Below are 23,542 nucleotides of genomic sequence, written 5' to 3'. Positions count from 1 at the left end.
AGGGATGAAACCCGTTTGTTTCTCATTCATGCTGCAAATGTTCCGGAGGGTTTGGTTGTTGCAGCTATAGTTTTTACGGAGTCAGCTCTTGCTACGCTGCTGTGTCGTGGCAGTTACAGTTCAATTTCGCTGCCGTTGCCATTGGATCTGTCTCAGTTTTCTGCTGTAAAGGCCTCCATTCTTTCGATTTATATTTTAGATTTATGGAGCCAGCTATCAGTTTGCAGGAGTTTGTGTATTTTACACTGGCGCTACAACATCAGTCCCACAACAGGTGAAGGATTTAGGAGTGTTAGGGTTAATTAAGCTATTAATCATTGCTTAAAAAGAAACCACTGTTTTTAAAGACCGTCTTGAAGTTGTGTCGTACCGGGTACCAGTGCACTGTCAAAGACGTGGAATAACACGTTGCACCCTCTGAAGTCTGGTTTCCATATCGACGTAATGAGTTGCAGCAAGCATTGCCGATTAGTCCCCAACGATACGCAGTGATATGCAATACTTTATGTATTACCGGTTCTAGTCTACTATATGCAGCCCCAATTGACAACAAAATAGCTCACCATCAACAAAATACATTAATGTTTGGTTTCAAGAGGTAACGTTGCGGTAGCGGTGGTTACGATCATATGGAAACCAGGCTTAACATCCAACTTTCAACTCAACTACGCATTTTTCGGTTAGTTACTGACAGCCCAGCTGACAGTGCTAAATCACGCTAGTCGCCCTAAAATTCATTCTCGATATCGTGTACCGTAATTGATCTCCATTTTTCATTTGTTATGGAAATTACAAGAAGGCAGCATATACGTTATTGTCTAGACGCCACGCAGGAGGTCTTCCCTGCATTACTACCGAACTTGTCCAATATAACGGTGCACAGATTGTTGATGTAATGGATTTGTAGCGTTTGCGCGTATAAACAGGTGACCAAGCGATTTTCGCTGCGGGCTTCGTTGGTAACCCGCTGGTGACCTTTCCATTTGGTAGAACTGTTGCTGAGTGCATTTCAAATGACGATCAGGGGTCAATACTTCTTTAAGCTCAAAAACTGGATGCACGTGCAGCAATCACAAGAGTGAATTTCTTTGCTTTTTGTTGCAAACCCCCCCCCCAAAAAAGGATACCATAATTATGCGCATCCATTGATGGGGCGACGAGTACCAGCAAAGTTGTTGCCGCTACCACTTTGCATGATTGATGAGGATACAAAGTTTTAACAGGTGCAATCCAAGCACTCGGAGCCGGGTTCTTTAACACGGAACATGACACAGAATATGACGGCACCAATGAAAGGAAATAATCCCGCACGCCGTGTATAACCGGTGCTGTGCCAAACAGTATACCCCTGGCTATCAATTCTATGGACAGCCTCATCTGAAATCCTGAAAAGGGGGTCTAAAGACGAGAGAGGTCAGAGAGCTAGGGTAATCCTCCCCGGGGTTAAAAGGACAGGCACTTTATTAAAAATGGTGTACCGACTTCGAAGGATTATGTCCCTACTCTGCAAGCGCCAGTATTCGTGCTCATGCAATTTAACCGTTCAAGCTGGAGTGGAAAAAAATGAGAATTCATCACTCAATGAGTATTCCATGATATCAAATCATTGTGGATTCTGCTGAGTGGAAGATGTGGAGAAATGGTTGATAGGCTTTATGATGCATGAAGTATGACATTCGTGTTATATTTTTATGATGAAAAGATCTGTCGAGGGATCTTCAACGCGTCTTGGAAATGGGGTCTGGAGCACCTCCGAAAGAGAACTGGCGGGAGTTGATGGTAAGACGGAGCAATACACGCGGGAAGGGGAATCGACCGAGCCCGAAGCGCCTGAGGTGGGCTTAACAAGGACTACCGTAGGGGGCCAGTAACCAAAGACATTCCCCTCCGTATAACCCCCAATCGCTGTAGACAGACGCATACTATTATGAGGAATGCTTGCGGTGAATTGACGCGTCTTGAATCTCGTACACACCCAATTCTATTGTCACGGGCAACTTGATGTTCGTCGCTCAATCGTATCTGCATCTCGACCGGTTATAATATAAATTATGTTTTAAAGGAAAATGTCAATCTCTGCTACTGGTAGGAAATCTCGCTATCACGATCTGGTATTAAAATGAAGCATGGCTCGGTCTTAAATGTCCTATTAAGATCATCTATTTCTTGAAGTATATGTTTTCACAGAACGCATTGTCACAGTTTACAATCTGTAGTAAAATGTTAAGTGCGTCACTACAGATCGAGACAACTGTCGAATTTCAACTGTATTACAACTACACGCTTTTTGCGAAAACAGTTTCTAGAAAAAAATTGATGGAATACTACGGTACTTAAATCAAAATTCTGCATCTGTAAATGTGCCTGCAAGTATGAAATGAGGGTGAATACCTCTCGAGATTTCAAACAGGGATTGTTATTCAGTATAACTTAAAAGGAAAGCGTAGATCGGAAAATCTAATAGCCTAATGCTTTATTCAAAGCTTCTACCTTTTCCCAGTTCCTGGGTAATTCCAGCGGAATATTTTTCTCACAGTAGTGAGGTGAGTACTATTCTCGCCGTACGGTTCAACAGTTTAACTGATCCATATTTGTAGCTCAGTGTAGGTGGGAACTTTTGGTAACTCTGCCGATTTGCACACAGGAAAGTGGCCGTCAGAGTCAGGAGTGTCAAGGTAAACAGTATAATGTAATAAGGCGCCATTTGCTCCTGTGCGAATTGAGTTAACGTAATTGGTTCATTTCATTAGAGTCATGATGTGCACATCATCGGCTGTTTGGTAAAGTTCGCAGAAACACCACGAAAACTAGAAGTAAGGGAGGAGGTGACGGGGAGGGTGGGGTAAGCGCCTCAATCGGCTGTGTGACCTCACATGAGAGTAGGGTATTATGTTGCCATACGCTCGGATAATGGCATAATAAGAGCTCCACGTGCGCGCAGACACACAGTGCGTAAAAGTCAGAATAAAACATGTGGGAAATCCCTCAGAGGATTGAAACCATGAACAGAAGAGCTCAATCTGTCACTTCAACTTCCTCCTGTTTGAATACAGGCGTTTCACAATAGTGCGCCTCCAAGAGTTTGCAACGCGTTGACCAATCACAGTGAGTGAAATCTGTCGACCGAATGCGCGTTTGGAATGTGTCGAAAGATTTACGCACTGTAATTGGTCAACGCGTTGCAAACTCTTGGAGGCGCACTACTGTGAATCGCCTGTATTATATTACTATACAGACTTGTCATTTTACAAGACTGCATCCTCTATTTTATAGGCCTATTTGAAAACAGTCAGTCAAGACACAAAAGGGTCACTGTAATACACCCGTGGACCAACATGGTTAAAGTTTGTCAGGAGCACATTTGGTGAGGAACTTCAGCGGTTGCGGTCATAGCTTCGATAGATACAAAGCTTAATCTTTTCTTTAAATTCTAAGCGAGGGGCGGACACACTGAAGGGGGGGGGACTAAACCTCCGTTTTTCCCTCCTACTAAAATCACTGATATACCATAATACGTTATCATGGTGAACGTTGAAGCAATCGACGAAAGTTATCACGGAAGTCTGACATATATCCAGACCGTTAACTTTGTTAAACGAAATATGCATTAAGATTGCCCTTTAAATTCTGACAACGTAAACGATCAGAACTTAAGCGCTAAAGGTTAATGCAGCGAGCTCTTTTCGTCCTTCAGTCTCACGGATGTAAATCTGTTTGCCTTTTATCGCGCATGCGGTCGCGTCTATTTAGCACTGACCGATGAGTGTTGCGGGTGGTACGTGTCCTTCATTGCCTCTGCCCTTGGGCAAGGTGTAAATCCACCAAACTTGACTGCTTGGATCCCACAGAGAGGCTGGATTCGCTTTATGGGTGCATTTAATCCTCAGCAAATTGAAAGCTTAGAAAACATCGGTATTCTCCCGAAACAAAACAGTGATATGTATGCAGCTCTCTCAAAGTAAGGCATCTTCGACATTATATCCTCGTTTGATTGGTATGTTTAAATAATTCATAAAGGTGGGCGTTTTTCGTAGAAGTTTTCAAAGAAATGTCATGTGTGAAGCGGCACGTTTTCAGGCATGCACGTATAGGGTCACTCACCCTCCGGTGTTCCAGTAACGAGTTTTCTTTCCCTTTTTGAACATTGTGGAGTTAATCAAGAATCATCGTCATTTCAATTCTTACGACGACCTCGCCGGTCGCAATCAGGCTGCAGCTGCTTCATCGTTGTCAGTGACTAGTCAAAAGAGGAAAAGGACCGTGACAGTTACCCGCGGATCGCATTCATCGTTTCCCGTCACAAGGCCAGTCTATCTGTTACAAACCCCACCGCGACAAACCAGATGTCATCCGACTGCGCAGCTGTCCTTAGATTAAACTGCGAGCGGGCGTACTACCAGTTCAATCAAATCCAACCCTGTTTTGAGTGCTAACCCAAACAGGACAGGACATGCTACTTGTTTTCACACATTGCATTTTGAATTCTTAGCTGTTACATAATTTACCAATCGTTTTGATGACCGAGACCATTCCGTTTGGGTATTTGTGCGCCATTTTAATTAAGATAGAAAGACTGGTCTTAAGACCAGAGAATGACTTACTGTAACTCAGTCATTAATCCCTGCCGCCATAACGTACACAGTTCATCCGGTTATACATCACACGATCAAAATTAGCTGGAGTATCATTTCGCTGTAAGAATTGGACTTTCATAGCTGTGGCTTACGTTTCACGCTATGAGCGCACTGCAGTAAGGAGGCGTAGCCAGTGTTAAGTCTCCTACTGTGGCCATTAGGAGCCTCTGAAAGGCCTCTAAAGGTCCATTACCTTTATACCGTTCCTTGTACTTTTCCATGAGACAAGTGGGAGTCTTAAAAACAAACTACGATGACAGTTTATCCACGGCTTTGCGGCAAAATGGAAAGGGTAGTTCTAGGCCAAACAAATTCATGTAAAGCCATCTAATGCCTGATACAACTATCAACTGTGGACACGCTACCGTCACTATGCACTGACCAAACAGTGCCAAGAGACCTGCCCCACGGATATTGTGAGTCCAAACAACCCGCTCAAAATTACGCGACAAATGGAGGCTTTTACGGTAAATTTCGAGCCCATACACATGTCGCAGTTTTGCAGGTTCTCAAAAACAAATTTGAAGGAAAAAATCTCGAATTTCTCCTCATTTGAGTAAATTAGCATAATAGCAATGATAACTGTCTGTGATCAAGCATCCAACTACCACGGGTTATCACTATGATATTAATATGTCGGTTAATATTGATTTATGCCCTCTCAATATTTTACAACTTATTTATTACTGTAGTTGTAAAAGTGGGCTTAGAGGTTATACCATCGGCTGTACGCTGGATTGTTGAGAAGATAGACGAACGATCGTTGAACAATGTCAGTTTCTTACCAAGATCGGTCAATAATTCATGTTATTATATCACGCATGCCCAGCCCTGCTCTCCAGCGAAAACGCCGGACAACGAAGATGTTTGTTTGAACCATCCTCACGAGGGTTCCTGGCTGGATTATGGACAAAATTGCTTCCTTGGTCAAAAGAGAGAGACAGAGAGCTGATCACAGGAAAATATCAGGGCATCTTTTATTAAACCTGCGGGCGAGTAGAGAGGTTAGGGATTGATAAAAAAGCGCGCCGTGTGTGTTATCTTTAGTCTCAGAAGGAGTGTTGCTCAACTTCGTTCGTGTCTTATGGTTACAAATAGCCGCTGGTGGGGGAAGCGTGTGTATTGCCCCTACAGGTGATTCCACTGGTCATGCCCAGGGAGTGTCATCTCTAAGTGAAAATTGGACCTGGTTCTAGAATATCCAGTGAGGGCAAATTACCAGCTCTGGTGTGAGGTGATTTCCTTCATTTCACAGACTGATTAAAGGTAGGAAGATGTGTATTTCCTTATCGCAATATATCACACGATGCTCTATCAAAAGGAGAAGTAAGCAAGTGGGATGCTCAGTTAGAAAGTTTTCATTCGAGAATAGTTACTACAAAAATCGTTAGGTTGGTTCTGATGCATTTGTTGTGGTTATTGGTTTTTTAAAAATTCAAATCGTGGTTTATTTAATTCGCTTTAGGACTGTCATTAATTTTACAAAGCTATACAGCTCAGTGGTCCTTGAGGCTGTGTCTGAATCGGACCTTCTGTGGCTACGGCTTCCTATTTGACACTGACACGCTACGGGTGCATAGCCGTAGCTGTAGACAACTGCCAGAGAGTTGCGACAAATCTCTTTCCAAGAACACAACATGACCTCACCTTGCAGTGCATCGATGCACACCACAATAAAAAGATATACCAGATGCATGCATCACAACACAGCGCCATCCATTTTTGCTATCAAACATGGAGCCTTTGTTTTTTCTACAGTTGCGCGTCTGGAGACAGTTTAACGCCCACGCTGACCCACTTTTGGAATAAAAACTGTCCCAGCACGTGACAGCATGCCTGCTCGTGGGATAACACCACAATGAGACCAGCGACTTGGCCAAAACAGCCGCCATCTTGTAACAGCAGAATATGTCTCATGGGTGTACTACAAAACGTGATTGGATTGCTGTAAGATCTGTCGCTGAAATCACTGCGCACCAATTAAAAGGAAATTGCGCGGCACCGTTTTACGAGTTCCGTGTTTTCTCGAGTTGGCGCGCCCGTCTACTCAGGAGACTTTTCGGTGATATAGGCAAATGGAACACCCGAATTTTCAACGGGATCGCGGGATCGCTATCTTGGGATTTCAAAAGGTGGGTAATTAATTTATCACGTCCCACCTGTCGAAGATGTAAAGAGCTCACTTATAGTTAAGGCCGCTATAAACTACGACATCGATTTCATTGCGTGACATAGTAACATAAGCATGTATCCTTGCGCGTGGTAACAAGGCTGACCACATGGAGTGAAAAGTTAACAGTTTGAGAAAAGAAAACTGCAAGGCAGCATACGGTTCCGTGTGAGAAAATAGAAATCTGAAATACGAAAATAACGATGAGCCCTTTCGCACGTTGAGAAATACTTGTCCCTGTGTAGGCCTATATGAAAAATATTATGTCTTAGAAGCCCGTGTATGGATTAAAAATATGGAGGCCGTGACATGTTACTGCTTTATCATAAAGACCAAACCCAACCAAATGAGTCTAGAGTCGCAAGAACCACTTTTGAATTTAAACTTGCCCATGAAGAAATCTTGTAGGCCTACAGTGGAATTCGACATTTACTCTCAAGTAATACTCACATTTATCAGGGTATCTGAGTGGGTATCGAAATGAGGAGTTGCCCATTGTACACAACTAGAAAGATTACTACTATGCTGAAGACTTATTCGAATCCGTGAAAGTCAGTCACAATTGAAACGTCAAATGTACACTGTAAACTGCAAAACTGTTTTGATACTCTAACACAACCTGTTATTAACGTCAGACAATAATCTCTCGAAACCTCAGTGTTTGTACCACTTGCTGCTGAACACCATGATAGGTTTGCCTGCGTTGTAGTCGTGTCTAAATGCATTGGCTACGACATTTAGCCGAGGACAACACACATACAGTTATGTGGAAAGTGGCAACACGCATAGCCAGTCGCTGCAACCACAATATCGGAGCTTGGCTAAATATCACAGGTTTCCAGTCGATCACTGGTTGAGATATCACAGGATCTTCACTTACAAGTGGAGAATTCTTTTAATTCGTATTAAATGAGTTTACTCTCTTTCCACTACTGTCATTCGAGTTCGTTTTTTAAGAGGCGTTAATGGTGCATGAATTTGAAATTTTTCTGTTTCAAGGATTTTTTTCTGGCTCATCTATATCTGAACTTTTTCTTTCATTTATTACCTTGGTTTCAAGAACCCTCTATCTGAAAACCTACCACTCTGTGCTCGTATGTATCAATGATACCATGAAACGGAGGAATTAAATGAGAATACGTAAAAAATCAATCCTGTTTTCACTTCCTTGCAAAATACATCATCCTGGAACGACAAGCTGGTGAATTTCGTCATCGGAAAAGAATCAGAAAAAAATGTACCAAAGAATATGTTTTAGACTCCCTCGCTGGCAACATAATCTTGTAAGTAGGTTTCTGAATTAAAGAACAAGGAATCGCCTGTGTATATCCAGGTATGACGTGTCAACGACGGCCGCAATATAACAGGATTTTAACGGGATCACAGTGGCTCACCGCCCCAGCAAAATGACCCCTTTTAAAGGCTTACTTACTTTGTCGAAAATAGCGAGCGGATAAACAGTCCTTCAATGGGTCCTTGCTTGGTGCAATTCGAGCAAATTAAGCATGAGGTAGCAGTGACACCAGCGGTCACGAGCAAGGCCCTTGAAACAAATCTATTCCAGGCAGAACAGTTAATGTAAGGGATATCTAGCAAAACATCTGGCATGTTTTTATTGCTGTATTTGATACATGATATCCGGTAGACGGTATCTGGGTTCATGCTGCTATGTTCCTTCAGTCTGAGCAGGCTTTGCCATGACTCAGCAGGATGTGTGGGTTTGTTTGTTTGTTTGTTTTTGTTTTGCTATTGTTATTTTCAATCCATCTACACGTGTTTGGGTGCAGGTGTACTTCCATCAGGGTTCCCTTCTGTCTCATAACCGGGAATCATACATCACCATCTGTGCTGTGTTCCCTATTATAAGCGGAAGTAAAATCTCACAGGGTCATGCGGGCGGAATTTGTCCCAGCGACCTTTTGATATCACTCAATCAGTGCTTTCTCTGTTATCCTTAAACCTACAAAAGCTAGAATTTCTTTTTCTCAGGCTAGAATTTTTAACTGACCTAAGACAAATGAAATACAACTGACTTTCGAGGACGCGTTACAAAAGGTCATGGTATATAAAAGCAAAATCGTGTGACGGCCTAGCGCTAAAATAGGACCAAAAGAAGGGGTGGGGTCCTCGGTAGTGTAGTAATGAATACACAGTGTATTCACATTTTCAAACACTGTAAGATCACAGAACAGCGAACCCCACGTAGCATACGCTGAAGTTATCAGACCTGTAAATAGTCACAATCACGTTAAAACTGCCAATATGATAAGACGGGAAAAGCACACTTCATGTGGTCATTGGTGCTCATTGGGTCGATATCATCTCTGAGGGCAAATGACAGATAAATAGTACGGAAACAAGACACAGCGACAGTCGTGTTCAATGATCTGGGATATACTAGCTCTAAAAACTGTTTGAAAACGATTCCTAAAGTTAATCTACTGGAACAAAACGTGACCAGCACCCGTACATCTGCAATCACAGGCGACTAACGGGACGTTAGATGCAAACACAATTCTTTAAATAGTTGTGTTATCAGAAGCACAGTTCCACTTTCTTTGCATTGACTGAAACTGTTTGCTGTGCGTGTCATTTTTCCATGAAAAGTACCGTGGGGAAAAGGGAAACTGTGAGTTGTGGCTACGTTTGTATTAAAAACACGTCTTATCTTCTCTGTCTGCGGCTGCTGTGCCAAGGAGATGAAAGACTTTGGAACATTTAGCGCATGGATAGTTCTCTCAAAAGACGTAGACTTATATGACCCATAATCTCCATCTCTCCGCATGAGACACAAAAGTCTTGTCATGATGACAAGGTACACCAACGCTCTGAAAGTACTTGTCTTGAAGACACGGTCGTCTTTCGTCTTGTAATAATATTTGTTTTCAAGGATGACAAGTGGAATAGTGTGCTTTCGATTTCTTTAAATTGTACAAACTTGTTTATCACAGAGGCTAATCTAAGTATACACCAGGCGAGGTTACAATCTAACAGAATCGATCTTGCGTAGAAATCTTCTTGATTTTGTTTTGTTATGCCCTAATCCATCAAATCGAGGGGTTTTGTTTTGTTTTTGAAGCCGAGCGACACATGAGTCGCTGAACAAAGCTTACCAACATCAAACACAATCATTGCACAACTGCAAATTTATCTACAAAGGTGTGCAATTTGACATAGTCGGAGAGAAATTAATGACAGATTTGAGCATTTTTGTTACAAATAACATACATGAGTTTTGCACATGAAACTTTGTAAACTTCATGAGCCATTGATCATGGTGATAAGCCAGGCTTGGTGGGTCACACGAACACACAGTTGAGTGGCCCGGGTCTGCATTCAAGTCACAGTTTCTCATCACCTAGTCTCGTCTGGAAGCAAAATGAATGACACACTTTCCAAATAATTGTCGTTACTTCGTGGGGCGGCTGGAGTTAACACCACAATGAGATCTTGGCGCGTCTCGGTCGCAGAAGATCGAATTATGATTATCCCATCCGGCCAACGGATGAAGGAATCGCCTAATAGGCGCTGGCGCGCGGCCTTGCTAGCGCCTAACTCGATTAGAGATCTTACCGCTGATTCCAACCACGTTAATTATTACTGTGATGGACAACACCTGAGGAAGGCTTTGCGCAAGGGCGCGTGCTATCTATGGTACTTGTATTTGCATATGTGCAGGTTAGTGACTGAGGACGTGTATAATTGTGATCCAAGTACTTGTTCAGACAAAAACGTCAGCACAACTTTTTTGGGCGTCCCAGTAGCTTCTAAGAATGAGAGTTAAGCCGTAAACAAGTTAAAAGATTTTAATGTACTTGAATGGAGTTTTAATTCTACGGATATGAAGTTCTTTGGAATTGACAGTGAAAGAACTCCTGTGGTAAAGTGTGTGATAATTGACCCACAATGCAGTTTCGCACATATTCAGAATGCATACCTGTATTCAACCTCAAAATCCGATTTTAGTTTTTAACACGGCTGCATCTTCCAGTTTGAATCAAACTTCTACCTGATGGGATATTTTGTTGTACCACCACCCCTTGTTAAAAAACGCACTTTAATGGGTTCTTCATTGAGTAATTTACCTCAGTCCGTACTCAAGTTGTACTCAAGCCACACTTTATTGAGTAGTTTTCCTTCATTCACCCGCACATCCGACAATAGTACTCGCGATCCAATCTCTAAGCTTTATTTTTGATACCATTTAGGGGTTACTGGTATTGTGTTTTGTGTAATTTTTTCCGTTATCGCATCATGCAGGCACAATTATTGTACCCACAGCCGTACTTTATCGACATTTGTAAATTCTGTTTCGGTATAATGATCACACTCGTACCCAGGGCCGTGCTTTGTACAGTTCTCACATCAACTCGTAAATAATCTTTCAATAAATATGCACTTTTTGAACGACTAGGTTGTTGACAAGTCGTAGACGTGAAACAGTCCTGTTTGGATAATTTCATTACTGTCATCATTGTGTGGTGTAAAATCTTGACAGCAGGTTAAGGAATAGAACTGTTTCTTTTTTTATCGGGATCTCAAGTGATTGGAAATAGTAAAAGGTCAACTTGCATTTTCATTTTAGAGTGTGTACACGTCCACGTTTCAGTCCTGGGCACGAAACCGACAGTAAATTAATGTCCTCGCCGATTTTCCCTCCACGCGAGTTTTTATTTGCCTAGATGCATCAGTATACACAAAAGCCACAAATTGGTTTCAACGCCTCACTCCCATCCCTCCGTTCGTGGAAAGTTAATCTGGCCGTATTCATTCGCAAGGGCTTTGGCCGCGATGCGTAGGCAACTCAATTCTAGATAGATTAAGCGCTGGAAAAGCTGATGATACAATCACTGCGTTTGTTGAGATGAATTCCCAACAATTACACGTGCCATGCAAGATTTTTCGGATAAGGGAATGATTGACGAATACCTATTAAATTTGGCGGGGACGGCCCAAACAAAGTGGACCGACTTTGCTGTATTCGAACCCACACGAAGGTTGCCATGAAAAGTGACGTGAGATACCACCTACCTAGTAACCCATAACCGAAAGCCACACACTGCGCTTGTTACCAGCGACCAGATACGATGCAATAATGAAAAAAACTTCTACGCAAACAGATCTGAGGGAAAACATCAGTCGTCTCAAATTTCTCCAATGTGCTTGAAATGAGACGGCGAGTTTGATCAACATCTTAAAATAATTTGAAAGTTTAAGACACATTTTGATTTAGCATTGGTCACAGGTAACAAGCTATTTAGGCAGCTGTCTGTTACACCCGGTATTAAATTACAAGAAATTAACGGCTTCCAACTCTTGTTAAGAATGATAAAAAATGTAGCTATGTCAATATGACTTGGTTTTAATTTACGGTTAATTGACCAAAATCTTCTAAAATAAAAAAGGTTTTGATTTTTTTTGTTGATCCATACGCAAAATGATAGAAAAAATTAATCTTCTGTTTTTCTTTTAATTGCAGGATGAAATGACCATACCAGAATCGAGACATAGCATCGGAATTTCCTCATATTTCTCTAATCCGGAAAAGTTGTCAATAGGAATAACGCAACTCGGATCGACAGCATTGGGAGCTCCGGCTGAGAAATTTGCATGTTGGCAGGATTGAGTGATCCATCCGGAGAAATTGGAAGGAAAATATTCAAAAGAAGAGTGTCACCGAGGTGTAATTTCAGACTCATCTGAAAACAATACACTCGTTTTTCCCGCCCGGAAAACACGTTCTGTCAGTCGTGCGTGTCATCAAGGCGGTGAGGGTTGAGCAAGGGCGCATGCGCGCGTCTCAGCGGCAATCTGTGTCCGTTCACATTAAGAGCATCTGCGTTGGTGGGACGAAGTCCCTGGTGTCGGTTGATCTAGTTGACAATCTTATAGTCATTGGGTTGGGATCCGCGGGGAATTGCTTGTAGCCTGTCCTAGCTAAACCGACGAGGACTCTTATGTGTATTGCTGAGCTTTTTCGCGCGTCGCCGAAGAGACACAACTCGCCATTTGGCTGGTTGCGGCTGATGCGTTTTCAAGAGGTCCCGTCGTCTCCTTGTGCTTGGGATACATCCCCCGATTTTTCTCGTTTCATCTCCACTCTTCGCCTTTTGACCGTTTTCCATTATTTTTCCGGTTAGCCACGCGGGGCCCGTCAAGCCTAGCGCCGTCGCTCGGACCGTGAAGGAGTTTTTTGTGCTGCCTCTCCGTGCGTCACAAACGCAATTCAGATGGGATCACCAGCAGATTACTACATAATCTAACTGTAGCAAGTCGCTTTGAAGTTGGTGAAATCCTAGCTCGGTCGTGCCGATGGCCCCGTCTCGCCCTACAGGGTGATTTGCTAAGTAGATGGAACCACACCGGACATCACTGTAAAATGAAACCCTCTGGCACAGTCGAGTTGTGCTGAATCCACTCTTCTCCCCTCAGTAAACTCACTTGTAATGAGTGGATCGCACATCCATCCTTGGAACACTTTTTGACAGGGTGAACATTGTAGTCCTTACAGATTACACTTTGACGTTGTGACTTCCTCGGAGGAGCTTTGCTCTGCCCGTCCCGCACTACAATTAGTTTTCTTCCTATTTTCCATTCACGGAATACACAAGATCCTGGGGAAAAATTTCTTAGATGACAGCTTTGATATCACTTCTTACATTGGTTTGTAGGCTTCGGCATTAAAGACACCTGTAGCGGCAAACTTTTTTCACTGTCAAGCCCAAGGTCTTTTTAAGATCGTCAGAAACGATAAAAGCGGTATATCTACCTCATACACGGGCACCTGCTGTTTTTCTTTCATTGAAACCCAAAGGAAAACACAGGCTAAGCAAGATGGGTGGAACGGCAAGTGATTTCATGGAGTATGATGACTATTACCCGGTTAACATCACTTTCAGACATAACATGGATCAGCGTGACCGTATCATCTGGAGCGTGGTGGTTTCGGCCGTCATGATCACAGCTGCAGGGGGTAACCTCATCGTGATATGGATCGTAGCCACCAACCCCCGAATGCGAACCGTGACCAATTACTTCCTGTTGAACTTGGCCGTGGCGGATGCCCTCATTGCTACCTTAAGCATGCCCTTCCTCTTCAGCTACATCGTCACTCAGAACTGGGTGATGGGGCCTTTCATGTGCCGCTTAGCACGCTTCGTGGGCACCGTGTCCACAGTGGCATCTGTGCTGTCCTTGGTCGCTGTATCCATTGATCGCTACCGTGCCATCGTCCACCCGTTGTTACCCCGCCTGCCCAAATCCTGCATCATCTGCATGATCTTCTTTATTTGGGGCGGGGCAGCCTCCTTCGCCAGTCCACTCTTCCTTTACTCGCATCTGGTGACTTTTGGGTACTTGAACGGACCCATAACGCAGTGCCTCCTCATCTGGCCGGACGGTGTGATGAAGGAATACGATTTTTGGTAAGAAACGTCCATTTAAAGAAACCTTGCAAGTAGACAAGAAAATATACCAACAAAATAGGTTTATCGTTGGACGTATTGTTATACATGGCGTATCAAAATAAAGGAAACCCAAAGTCAATCATAATTGATAGGAAATCTACAGATTTCTTAATGCAGCATTATATGTCTCCAGCATGGCCTGAATGTCTTTTTTTTAATGACAACTTGATCATGTACGCAATGCACAATTGAACGACTAACAATCATTGTTGACCAGCAGGTGAAATTTACACTGTGACAAGTTAGCATACACTTCTTTGCACAGTACAGGATGGAAATTAATGTGCCTAGACCAACACAAACAAGTGTTTTGGAATGTGTGTGTATGCCACCGTGACATTGATCACATGATCAAGGTGTCATTGAAACGAAGACATTCAGGCTTTTCTGGAGACATATAATGCTTAAATAAGAAATCTGCAGATTTCCTACAAATTATGGTTGAATTTGGGTTTCCTTTATTTTGATACGCCCTGGTTTCCGTAAACTGTATTAATTTATATATGAAAAGTGTTGTGACAACGTGACACACACGTCATCATAATCCACTACTACTACAGACTGGAATCAAATCTCAAAATTTACAATATATATCTGGAGTTGCATGAATGAGTTAAGATCTACAGACTTCTGTAAGCAATGACATAAGCTGGCCAATGACGAATAGGCAAAGAGCTATTTGGCTAGAAATGTTATCCACTGTTTGCATAAATTCGTTATGTTTGAACAAAAGCGAGGTTGCACTTGCATCTCTTCTGCGTTGTTACGTTGCCAAGCCTCTTATTTAACAAACATGCTGCAACCCTGCTCTGTCAGGTCGGGTCTGAGGTCAACAAGCAATACCCTTGTTGTTCCCCGGACCCGGCTGGCCAGTTATGGAGACAGAGTGTTTTCTAGAATTGCACCTCACTTAAGGAACTCGCTTACTGATCATTTAAGACAAGAATATGACATCAAACATTTTCAGCAGCCTTTCAAAACATTCGTTTCCTCACTAGCTTTTTCATCGTGGATACAAAATTAAGTTTTCGTTTTCCAACGTAGACCGGCGCCTTTGAATGTTTTACAGATTACGCGCGCCTTGTAAGTGCTTTGTTATTATTAAGCTATTGAATTTTTTGGTCATTAAGTCCCATTTAATCGGAAAAAGCCACTTAGTTATGTTAATGGCGATGTAACGTGTGTTTGTTTGCTGCAACTTGAAAAACCAAACTCGTTATTTTTCTTCATTTTCACGAGCCCACTGCCATAGTTCAAAGACCTAATTTTATTTCTAACAAAACCAAGAGGAATATTTTTCCCTTCAAATTAAACCAGGTGTCGCGCTGTTATTTTCTCTCACGGCTGCCGAGCAGGCACTTGATTTATCAAAGGACAGAACTGCGAAAAACGCGCTGCCGCCTTGCCAAAACATTCAAAAAGGCTGAATGGCAGGCGCTCAAACACGTGAACAGCTCACTCCGAGGGGCTTTGGTGATCTTTTCATTCGATAATGCTAGGTGTCAAATTAAACCGTCTCCATTTTGCCGACTGCAAAATGGCACTGGACGTGCTTTCCCATTTGCCGAGCAAATACCTAGAAACGAACTCATCGGCTATCCTCTTTTGCGAGCTCTGTTATGATCTATCAAAGGCATATTTATGAAGCCCTGACATTTCCGGATGATCTTTTAAAGAAAAAAATCGCGGCTTAATGTAATCTATGTTCTATGTTGTGGCGTCTCAAAATGGCAACACGTATCCTAAATGAGAACGTCTAATCGTGGAAAAACAAAATAACCTACATTTCTGAAAATCTCAAGACATTAAAGACATTGTAGAGGCTTGGAGATATATAAGCGTATATAAAGACATCTGCAGCAGGTGTGAAAGTTAGTAAAATAATCATCATACTAGTCATGATATATGTAAGCGAAATAATGAGATAGAAATTGATCTATTAAGAAAACGAGGCAAAACATATCAACGTCGATTCAGCATACTCCAGAAAGCCGTAAATGAAGCTTTTAAGGCTAATTATATAGGCCTAGTTGGATATAGCTTGGATTGTGTACACATATAGTCATAATATCGGTTCTCCTCAAGACGATTATCAGAATGTTACAAAGAATTAATAGCTAATAAAACTTTGAAGAAGATGCAATTACGTGGAGTGTACATTTTGCAAAGTGAAAAATCTCATACGCCAGAAGTAATACTGTGTGTATGATCCCGTAGCGTGTCGGTGCGGTTTGTTTCACTGTGGTTAATTTTTAAAATGTTGGCAAATTCACTTTCAAAATAATTCTGCAATATGGAAAGCCACCTGAAGTTGTAAATCGAATGAATGGTTAGAATTATTTGGTGTTGCTTTTTCTTTTTGGTTTATCTTGGGCGTTGACAAGGAAGCTCTGAAGTCAATGCTCCCCCAAGCATGAACACGGCTAGTCTGAAGGCTGTTTATTTGTCAAATCCACTGACAGGGGCATAATGTAATAACACTATCATACCGTCTAGACATGACAATACCTCATGTGCTGGTCCATGTATACGTCAGTTCAAATCAACGTCCTATAGATGTATGCACAGCGTACGCCTGTCAACAGAGTCATACAGCATAATAAATGACACGATATACCTGTAGTCCCTGTGCTGGACGTGAAAATATACACCGTCCCATGGCGAGTCTATCGAGTCGTGTTTTAATTAAATTTGCACATGTCTCACGAACGGTCCAACTCAGACTATTTTCCACTTGAGATTGTTCATTTGGTCTGACGATAATAATCTCTGTTATTTGTTGTTATTTGAATAGGTACAATGTAGCAACTTTCACCGTGGTATACTGCGTTCCCTTGTCCATACTAGCCATGTGCTATACGGTGATTGGTGTGAAGCTTTGGCGAAGCGGCGTTTTGGGTGAATACATTCCTAGCCGCGCCAGGCACATCAAAGCCAAAAGAAAGGTTGGTGATTTATAAAAGCATTAGGCCTCGTAACGATATTGCGACTTCGAGCTCACGACAAACTTCATGGATAGTGGACTAGGGCAAGAAACAAGACCAACATGAAGTAATACTCAAAAGACAACATAACGTGACGTCATGCACGGGACACAATTGAACAAACTGCACGCTACGCAAAACCATGCTTAAGCATATCGACTACTTGCTGGCGTGGTTGCACATGTATTTTGCGAAATCGGAATACCAACCACACAACCTCGACCCTTATTGGATTATCCCGCGCACGTGGTGTGGTCCTGTGTTTGCGCATGACCGTCGCCCACGCTCTTGAGAGATGGTTGACCACAATTAAAAAGCTTTGCCCCTTCGTTACGTCTGTGGTCAAAACAGCCGCTGACACCTCTTTCTGTCCTTTTCCAGACGGCAAAGGGTGGCTAGGCTTGGATTGTCCAAACAAGAACCACAGTGACGTGACTGCAACACTCAGTTTAAATAAAAAATATCGTTTACACAGACGGAATCGACAGTATCACACACATATTGTTATCTCAAAACTTCCCATGATTCCCCATCAGAGGGTGTGGAGAGTAGAGCATACAGAGTCAAAAGACTGCATGAAGTGAGCAAAACGCAAATTTTCAAGCCGTACAAATCTGAGCGAGCTCGTACGATAACCTATGGGGGACCCGACAGGACGTAACCATTTGTGATTATACCGTCGTTACGACTTGGTGAATTTATTCTTGAATATGTTGCCACGCCTTTAATTTTTACACGACCAATAGTGATAATTAACTACTAGTCGCAAATACTTTTTGACGCGAATAATTTTAGTAGCTTGGAGGTTAATTTATGAAACGGAAGATAGAGTTCGTATAACATGCTCTATCCTATTATCTGCTATCCTCTGATGCATACTCTTCAACCCTCCATGTTGCCTGAAAAATGTTCAAACACTTCACTATGCAACACTCCACCCTGTATGAGTGCCTATTAAACAAGTTAAGCATGAAGTTGTGAGAGTGGTGATGATAACAGTGCCTTAACAGCCTTCATTTCTGTTGACTCCCTCAGGTAGTTAAGATGATTATTGTTGTAATCGCTGTGTTTGCAACGTGTTGGTTGCCTCTTCACGTCTACCAGCTTTTACCCTACATGAATGATGCTGCCTACCAAAGGTCCTATTCGCTACACGTCTACTTGGCTATCTGGACGCTGGCTATGAGCAGCTCAATGTACAACCCGTTTATCTATTGCTGGCTGAACGAGAGGTGAGAGTTTGGTCTTGTAGACTGGCGCCTGAAATATGTGAAGACAGGCAACGACTTCGAGGTCTGAAATTTCATTGGTTGATTGCTTGGGGCATTTTCCTGTCCTTGTAGTCTGATTGGTCAAATTTTCAAGATGACGTTGCCGCAAAATGTGGCCTCCTTTGTCAGGAATATTTAAATTTAGATGACCAAGCTAATAAAAGAGATACTGTGTCGTCCTACTTCCCGATTTCTGATGTCGTGTTCCAGCAGTTGAGATACTTTCCGGATTTTGGTCCATATGAGAACGGAAATCAAAGCATCTATATATCGACTATATTTCCGTGAGAATGAATCTGCGCCCGTCGAACAATAGGGGGTACTGTATCAAATTTCCGTTCACTGAATGCTCAGCAATTGCCGTACGCCGCTGGCAAGTTTCTTAACTCGGAGGCTCAACCTATCACTGTCTAAAACGTATTTTCTAAGGTTCTGCTGATCACTTTCGATGGAGAAATTCAATCCGGAGCAATTCTAAATTGAAAACCCACATGAAGCACAAACCACATATTTTGAGATTTAAAGAAAAACCACCACGATGCGTTGTTGATAAAAAAGAAGACTTTTCCGGACATCTTTCTTCTTTGGGAGATTTAATAGTAGGCACACACGGAGACATTTTTGCCATGCAGACACGAAAGGCCAATTTACTAGACTACTACGCTAACTACGTTCATGTCTACGGTGACAAATGATAGTACGCATTCCGCATTAGCTCTTATGATGTAGGCAAAACTAAGAGTGCGCTCCTACGCAAACAAGCTAGTGCTGTACACTTGTCAATGCCATCTGGGATTGTTACCCCCTCAGGGGCCAATTGTCCGGGCAATCGTCATCTTGATATGTCGCTGATCATTCTGCTGTTTTACCTTTGGAACAGGGAAGTCACTTTAGAAAACCAATGATGGCAATGCTCAATGATACTAAATGTTTCTCGTCAGTAGCGTCCAACTTTACATGGTGAGGGCCATTACAAATAATCGTCAGTCTCTAAGGATTTGCCCACAAAATCAATTCACAAGCACAAACCGTTGGAGGGGAAAAGTAAACGAATGAGAACAAAATCAGAAAGTTAAAGGTTAGAAAAGCGCTTAGCAGCACTCTAAAATTGCAATTAAGCTATAGTTGTAGGCTACCTGAAGATTCACAAAGTGCCTCCTGCGTCCTCGTGACCAAATGGGACACGTGGAGAGAGAAGTTATCAAAGTTGTGAGGATCTGTCATAATTAATGGAAGCCATTTTGGAATAATGCGCTTTCAGCGTAGGAATATGTATGATATATGTAATGCTATAACGTACGTTACCATAACAATTCAATCCCACATGATGTAATTTGTAGGATTGTAATGTGAAAGCTGAAGTGAGATGGTGTAGAAAGGGGACCATTTAATTAAAGTATAGCCAATAATTTAACTTTTCTCCAGGAGCAAGTTTTTTAATGTTGCTTAAAATTCACAGGTTTCGTGCAGGGTTTAAGCGTGTGTTTCGTTGCGGTGTAACGAGTCTGGACGACAACAACGGCCAACAACCGAGCGCCACTCCGATGTCTCCCACAAGCCAACATTTGATGTCGTCAACCAGTAGTTATCAGCGCGCCGCCAACGGTAAGCAGATGTTAGCTGCCAAGAATAGTCTGGTGACTGCAAGTGTGGTCGATTCAATGGAAGACACGTGCTGAGCGCGAACCACGTGGAGTTTTTTTACTTCAAACTTGACTGTGATAGGCTGGAATTTTCTCAAAATTGACTGTGAAAAACGATCGATCAGGAAAATCTGGATGCCGTCTTGATATTTCTTGTTTTTTGTGATCGTGTGGTAAAGCACTTTTTTTGTGAGTAAAACCATATCTGGGTACAATTTAAATCTTAGTATACAGCAGACTTGTTTAATGAAAGATTGTAAATCTGAACTTCCCTGAGGAAGTGCAGTGTTGTGATGACCTTTTGGAGAGAGGTTTTAGGCCTCTTGATTGAAATAGATCCGTTCACATTACAGTGTGCTACAAAATGTTTTCCTCGAACTGGCTATTTTCTTCCAACCTAGCAGTCGACATCTTGTAAACTTTATAATGCAATTGGAGATCCAGCCTTTAATGTTACTCGAAGTAAAATTTTCATATTGTTCTCTGTTGAATTTGCCCAAATCCAAAATATCATTACTCGTGTAATTCTCCCGCAATGAACTGTAAAAAGGGCCTGTATACGGTAAGCTGGTTGCGCACTTCTGGTTGCTTTGCTTTTCTTAGACCGCTCCTGACTGTGCAGGTAAAAGGTTTTAGATAAAAGTATACTGTAATGAAACTTTGTTTGAGAAAAGATACTAAGTTTTGTCAATTACGTCTGTCTTTAATGCGCCGTTAGTGTAAATAAGAAGATTGGCACAAACGTAAACCTAAGACGCCATTCTTTATTCCATGTGCCACCTCGCAATGTAAAAGGTATGAGTGCAGAATCACACTGAAAGTTCTGAAAAGCATGACAAAAGATAGCGTGAGGGGTCGTGAGTGGACGTAGACGTAACGGATTGAGTGCAGGAAACTGTATGAGGGCGCTGTTTGCATTGTGAGGAAAACCAGGCTGCAGGGAAAACACACTGATCACGTACATGTCTTGTGTGTGCGCAATCAGACCAAACCGTTTTTACGTTAATAAAGCACCCGAGAGTACGTGCAGCTGAAATAATGGTATATTTTGTCTTTATTGTATATAATCAAATTGAGCAAAAAAATCCACACTATGTGAATCAGGAAACTATATGTGCAGAGGATGAAAATTCACTTGGCCCCAAGCGTATCACGCGAACCATATGCCGCTTCTCCTGGAATTCACCAAGATGTGGCAGACTTTCGGAATTATAAGCTATAAATGTTTAAAGCTATGCCACCATACCACTCAGACTCTCTGCACATTGGCAAATGATACTGGCGTCAAGTGACACAGTACAAATGACTGTCCATACTTGTATTAAAACCTGCGTATAACCAGAAGAGCGTCTGCTCTTAAATTGGCCTCAGGATTGCTGATATTCCAGTAATGAACATTCCACTGGCAGGAAGAGACCCCTACATAAGTTCAAACGGCAGTAATCACCATTCAATGCACGTAAAGGAATGTTGATGAGCAGTGCGACTGTTTTTAAATCCCAAGCCAATGCTTGTAAAACCAATAATGTTAGTGAAATAGCATCACGTGAAATACGCCTGTTTCATTCAACGAGATAATATGAAACGCTGCGTTCATACAGCTTAAGAGATGAGCACGTGAGGTCAGGAGGGCAAACGCAGATTTTGGGAAAAAACGGTGAGAACTTTAGCAGCATGGGTTTACTAAACTTTTGATAGAGAAACAGCTGGTGGACGAATGGCGTTATTAGTGAGTATACATGTTCTTAACTTGATGAACATTGGGTTTTAAAATGGAGCACTGGGGTTTACTTGGGGTGTGGCGAGGTTGACTCGCGGTTTGAGGCAGAGTGTGTCTTGCCGTTCTTGGGTTGATAAGTTGTACTTGACGAGGTGTAGGGTGTGTGGTTCAGTAGAGGCTCCTTAAAGTTGACTTCACTGGACAGGTCAACTTCAGACGAGTCGAGTAGGTGAGTTGCGGTTAGTTGAGAAGTTTAAAACTAGAAGGTGCATTCGCGAGAAAGTTTAAGTAATAGATAGCCGTGAAGTGATCTGATGTGTAAAGTGTTTGAAACAAGTTAACGCGAGAGGTTCAGTGATGTGTGGGTCTAGTAAACAAGCAATGTGGCTTACCTTATGGAATGGGTGCTATAATTTTTTCTCTATCTTACTGAAACACGTCCATGGTTGTTTCAAATTTTTCAATTCACCTTCTTTAACTGTTCTGCCTTTTCAGTTGCAATGACATAGTTCCCTACTTATTGCAGAGTTTGCCAATTATGGAGCAAAACTTTACGTTTTGGGGGGATGGCAGGCTGAAACCTTAGAACTGTGACATAATAGTGGTGAGCATTTCACACGATTATTACTGTGGAGCTCATGTGACATCATTCTATGCGTTCTGGAGCCTTTCGGTCAAGTAATCAGCGCAGGTCTGGTAAAACCCAGGATATGGGTCTCAACATTTCGTTTATATGTAATCACTTCTGCGTCAAGATGTCACGCAAAGCTGACTGTTTCAGGATTACCACTGGAGGTAATAGTTTAACCATACACCAATAACCGACACACTATGAAAGGAATTAAAAGCCAAGAGATTACTTTCACATATGTGTATGTCTTTCCCACTGATTATTAGAATTCTTCCGAGTAGAAACAGATGTTCCTCTTGTTCAAAGTAAGGCTTAAGAATAGAATTTAAGTATGATGCATTTACCCCGTTTTCCAACCTGGTGTGTACAGTACTATTTTAATGTCACTATATTAAGTGCAGTAAACTTTTTAGGTGTATTTTACATATTGGTAGTCCGTGGACTCCAGTTTGGCCATCTGTTGGTGGCAGTGGGCTTTTATCTATTTGTCTTTTTTTGAATAATTGTGTTTTCTGATGATGTTTGTGTGCTTACAGTGGTAATCAATCATGTATAATCCATCCCTTTTGTTTGCTCTCCACTTTTTCAATCAATGCACATTTCGAGAACATTTAACAAAAATGACGTTCCGGTAATTTGACATAAAATTCAATTTTACGAATCTATCAGAATGTGACTGAAAATGTACTGTAAAAGATCTCCAAAAATTGTGTCAAAGTTACTCATGTTAGTTTACCGCTTAACGGTAATGCCAATTATGTTTGAAGGGGTAATTCAAGCAATGTAAATTAAATCTCACTCAACAGTGTTGAAATGGATGTTAATGCTACGTCAGATTCATATTGATATCTGTTCCACCATCCCTCCAAAACCTACTTCTATGACAACAAGAATTCTTGCTGCCCGGCTTATACTTTGAGAAACACTACCTTATCCAAATTAATAGGCCTACGGCCTTTTGAAAATTTGAAATACGCGTTTTGAGAATGTGACCAGCTGGTCCGGAGAGTGCAGTCCTTACTT

At 42.0% G+C, this 23,542-nt stretch overlaps 1 protein-coding gene across 2 annotated transcripts in view; it reads left to right on the top strand.

Annotated features, from left to right (window-relative positions):
• LOC110973154 (substance-P receptor-like) overlaps positions 1 to 23,343 on the top strand; it is a 35,384-nt gene extending 12,041 nt beyond the window's left edge. For both annotated transcript variants that reach the window (XM_022223730.2, XM_087129875.1), the window contains 4 exons: positions 12,284 to 14,228; positions 17,065 to 17,215; positions 18,290 to 18,486; positions 19,985 to 23,343. In XM_022223730.2, the coding sequence (XP_022079422.1) occupies positions 13,639 to 14,228; positions 17,065 to 17,215; positions 18,290 to 18,486; positions 19,985 to 20,204 (1,158 nt within the window). In that variant the 5' untranslated portion in view covers positions 12,284 to 13,638 and the 3' untranslated portion in view covers positions 20,205 to 23,343. The remainder of the gene's footprint in view (positions 1 to 12,283; positions 14,229 to 17,064; positions 17,216 to 18,289; positions 18,487 to 19,984) is intronic.
• The last annotated feature ends 199 nt before the right edge of the window (positions 23,344 to 23,542 follow it).

The sequence above is a fragment of the Acanthaster planci genome, linkage group LG19 (genome assembly GCF_054643075.1).
Source record: "Acanthaster planci isolate LZ-2023a linkage group LG19, COTS_SCS, whole genome shotgun sequence".
Classification (NCBI taxonomy): Eukaryota; Metazoa; Echinodermata; class Asteroidea; order Valvatida; family Acanthasteridae; genus Acanthaster; species Acanthaster planci.
Note: the sequence above shows the minus strand (reverse complement) of the source record. Positions and strands in the feature narration are given on the sequence as shown.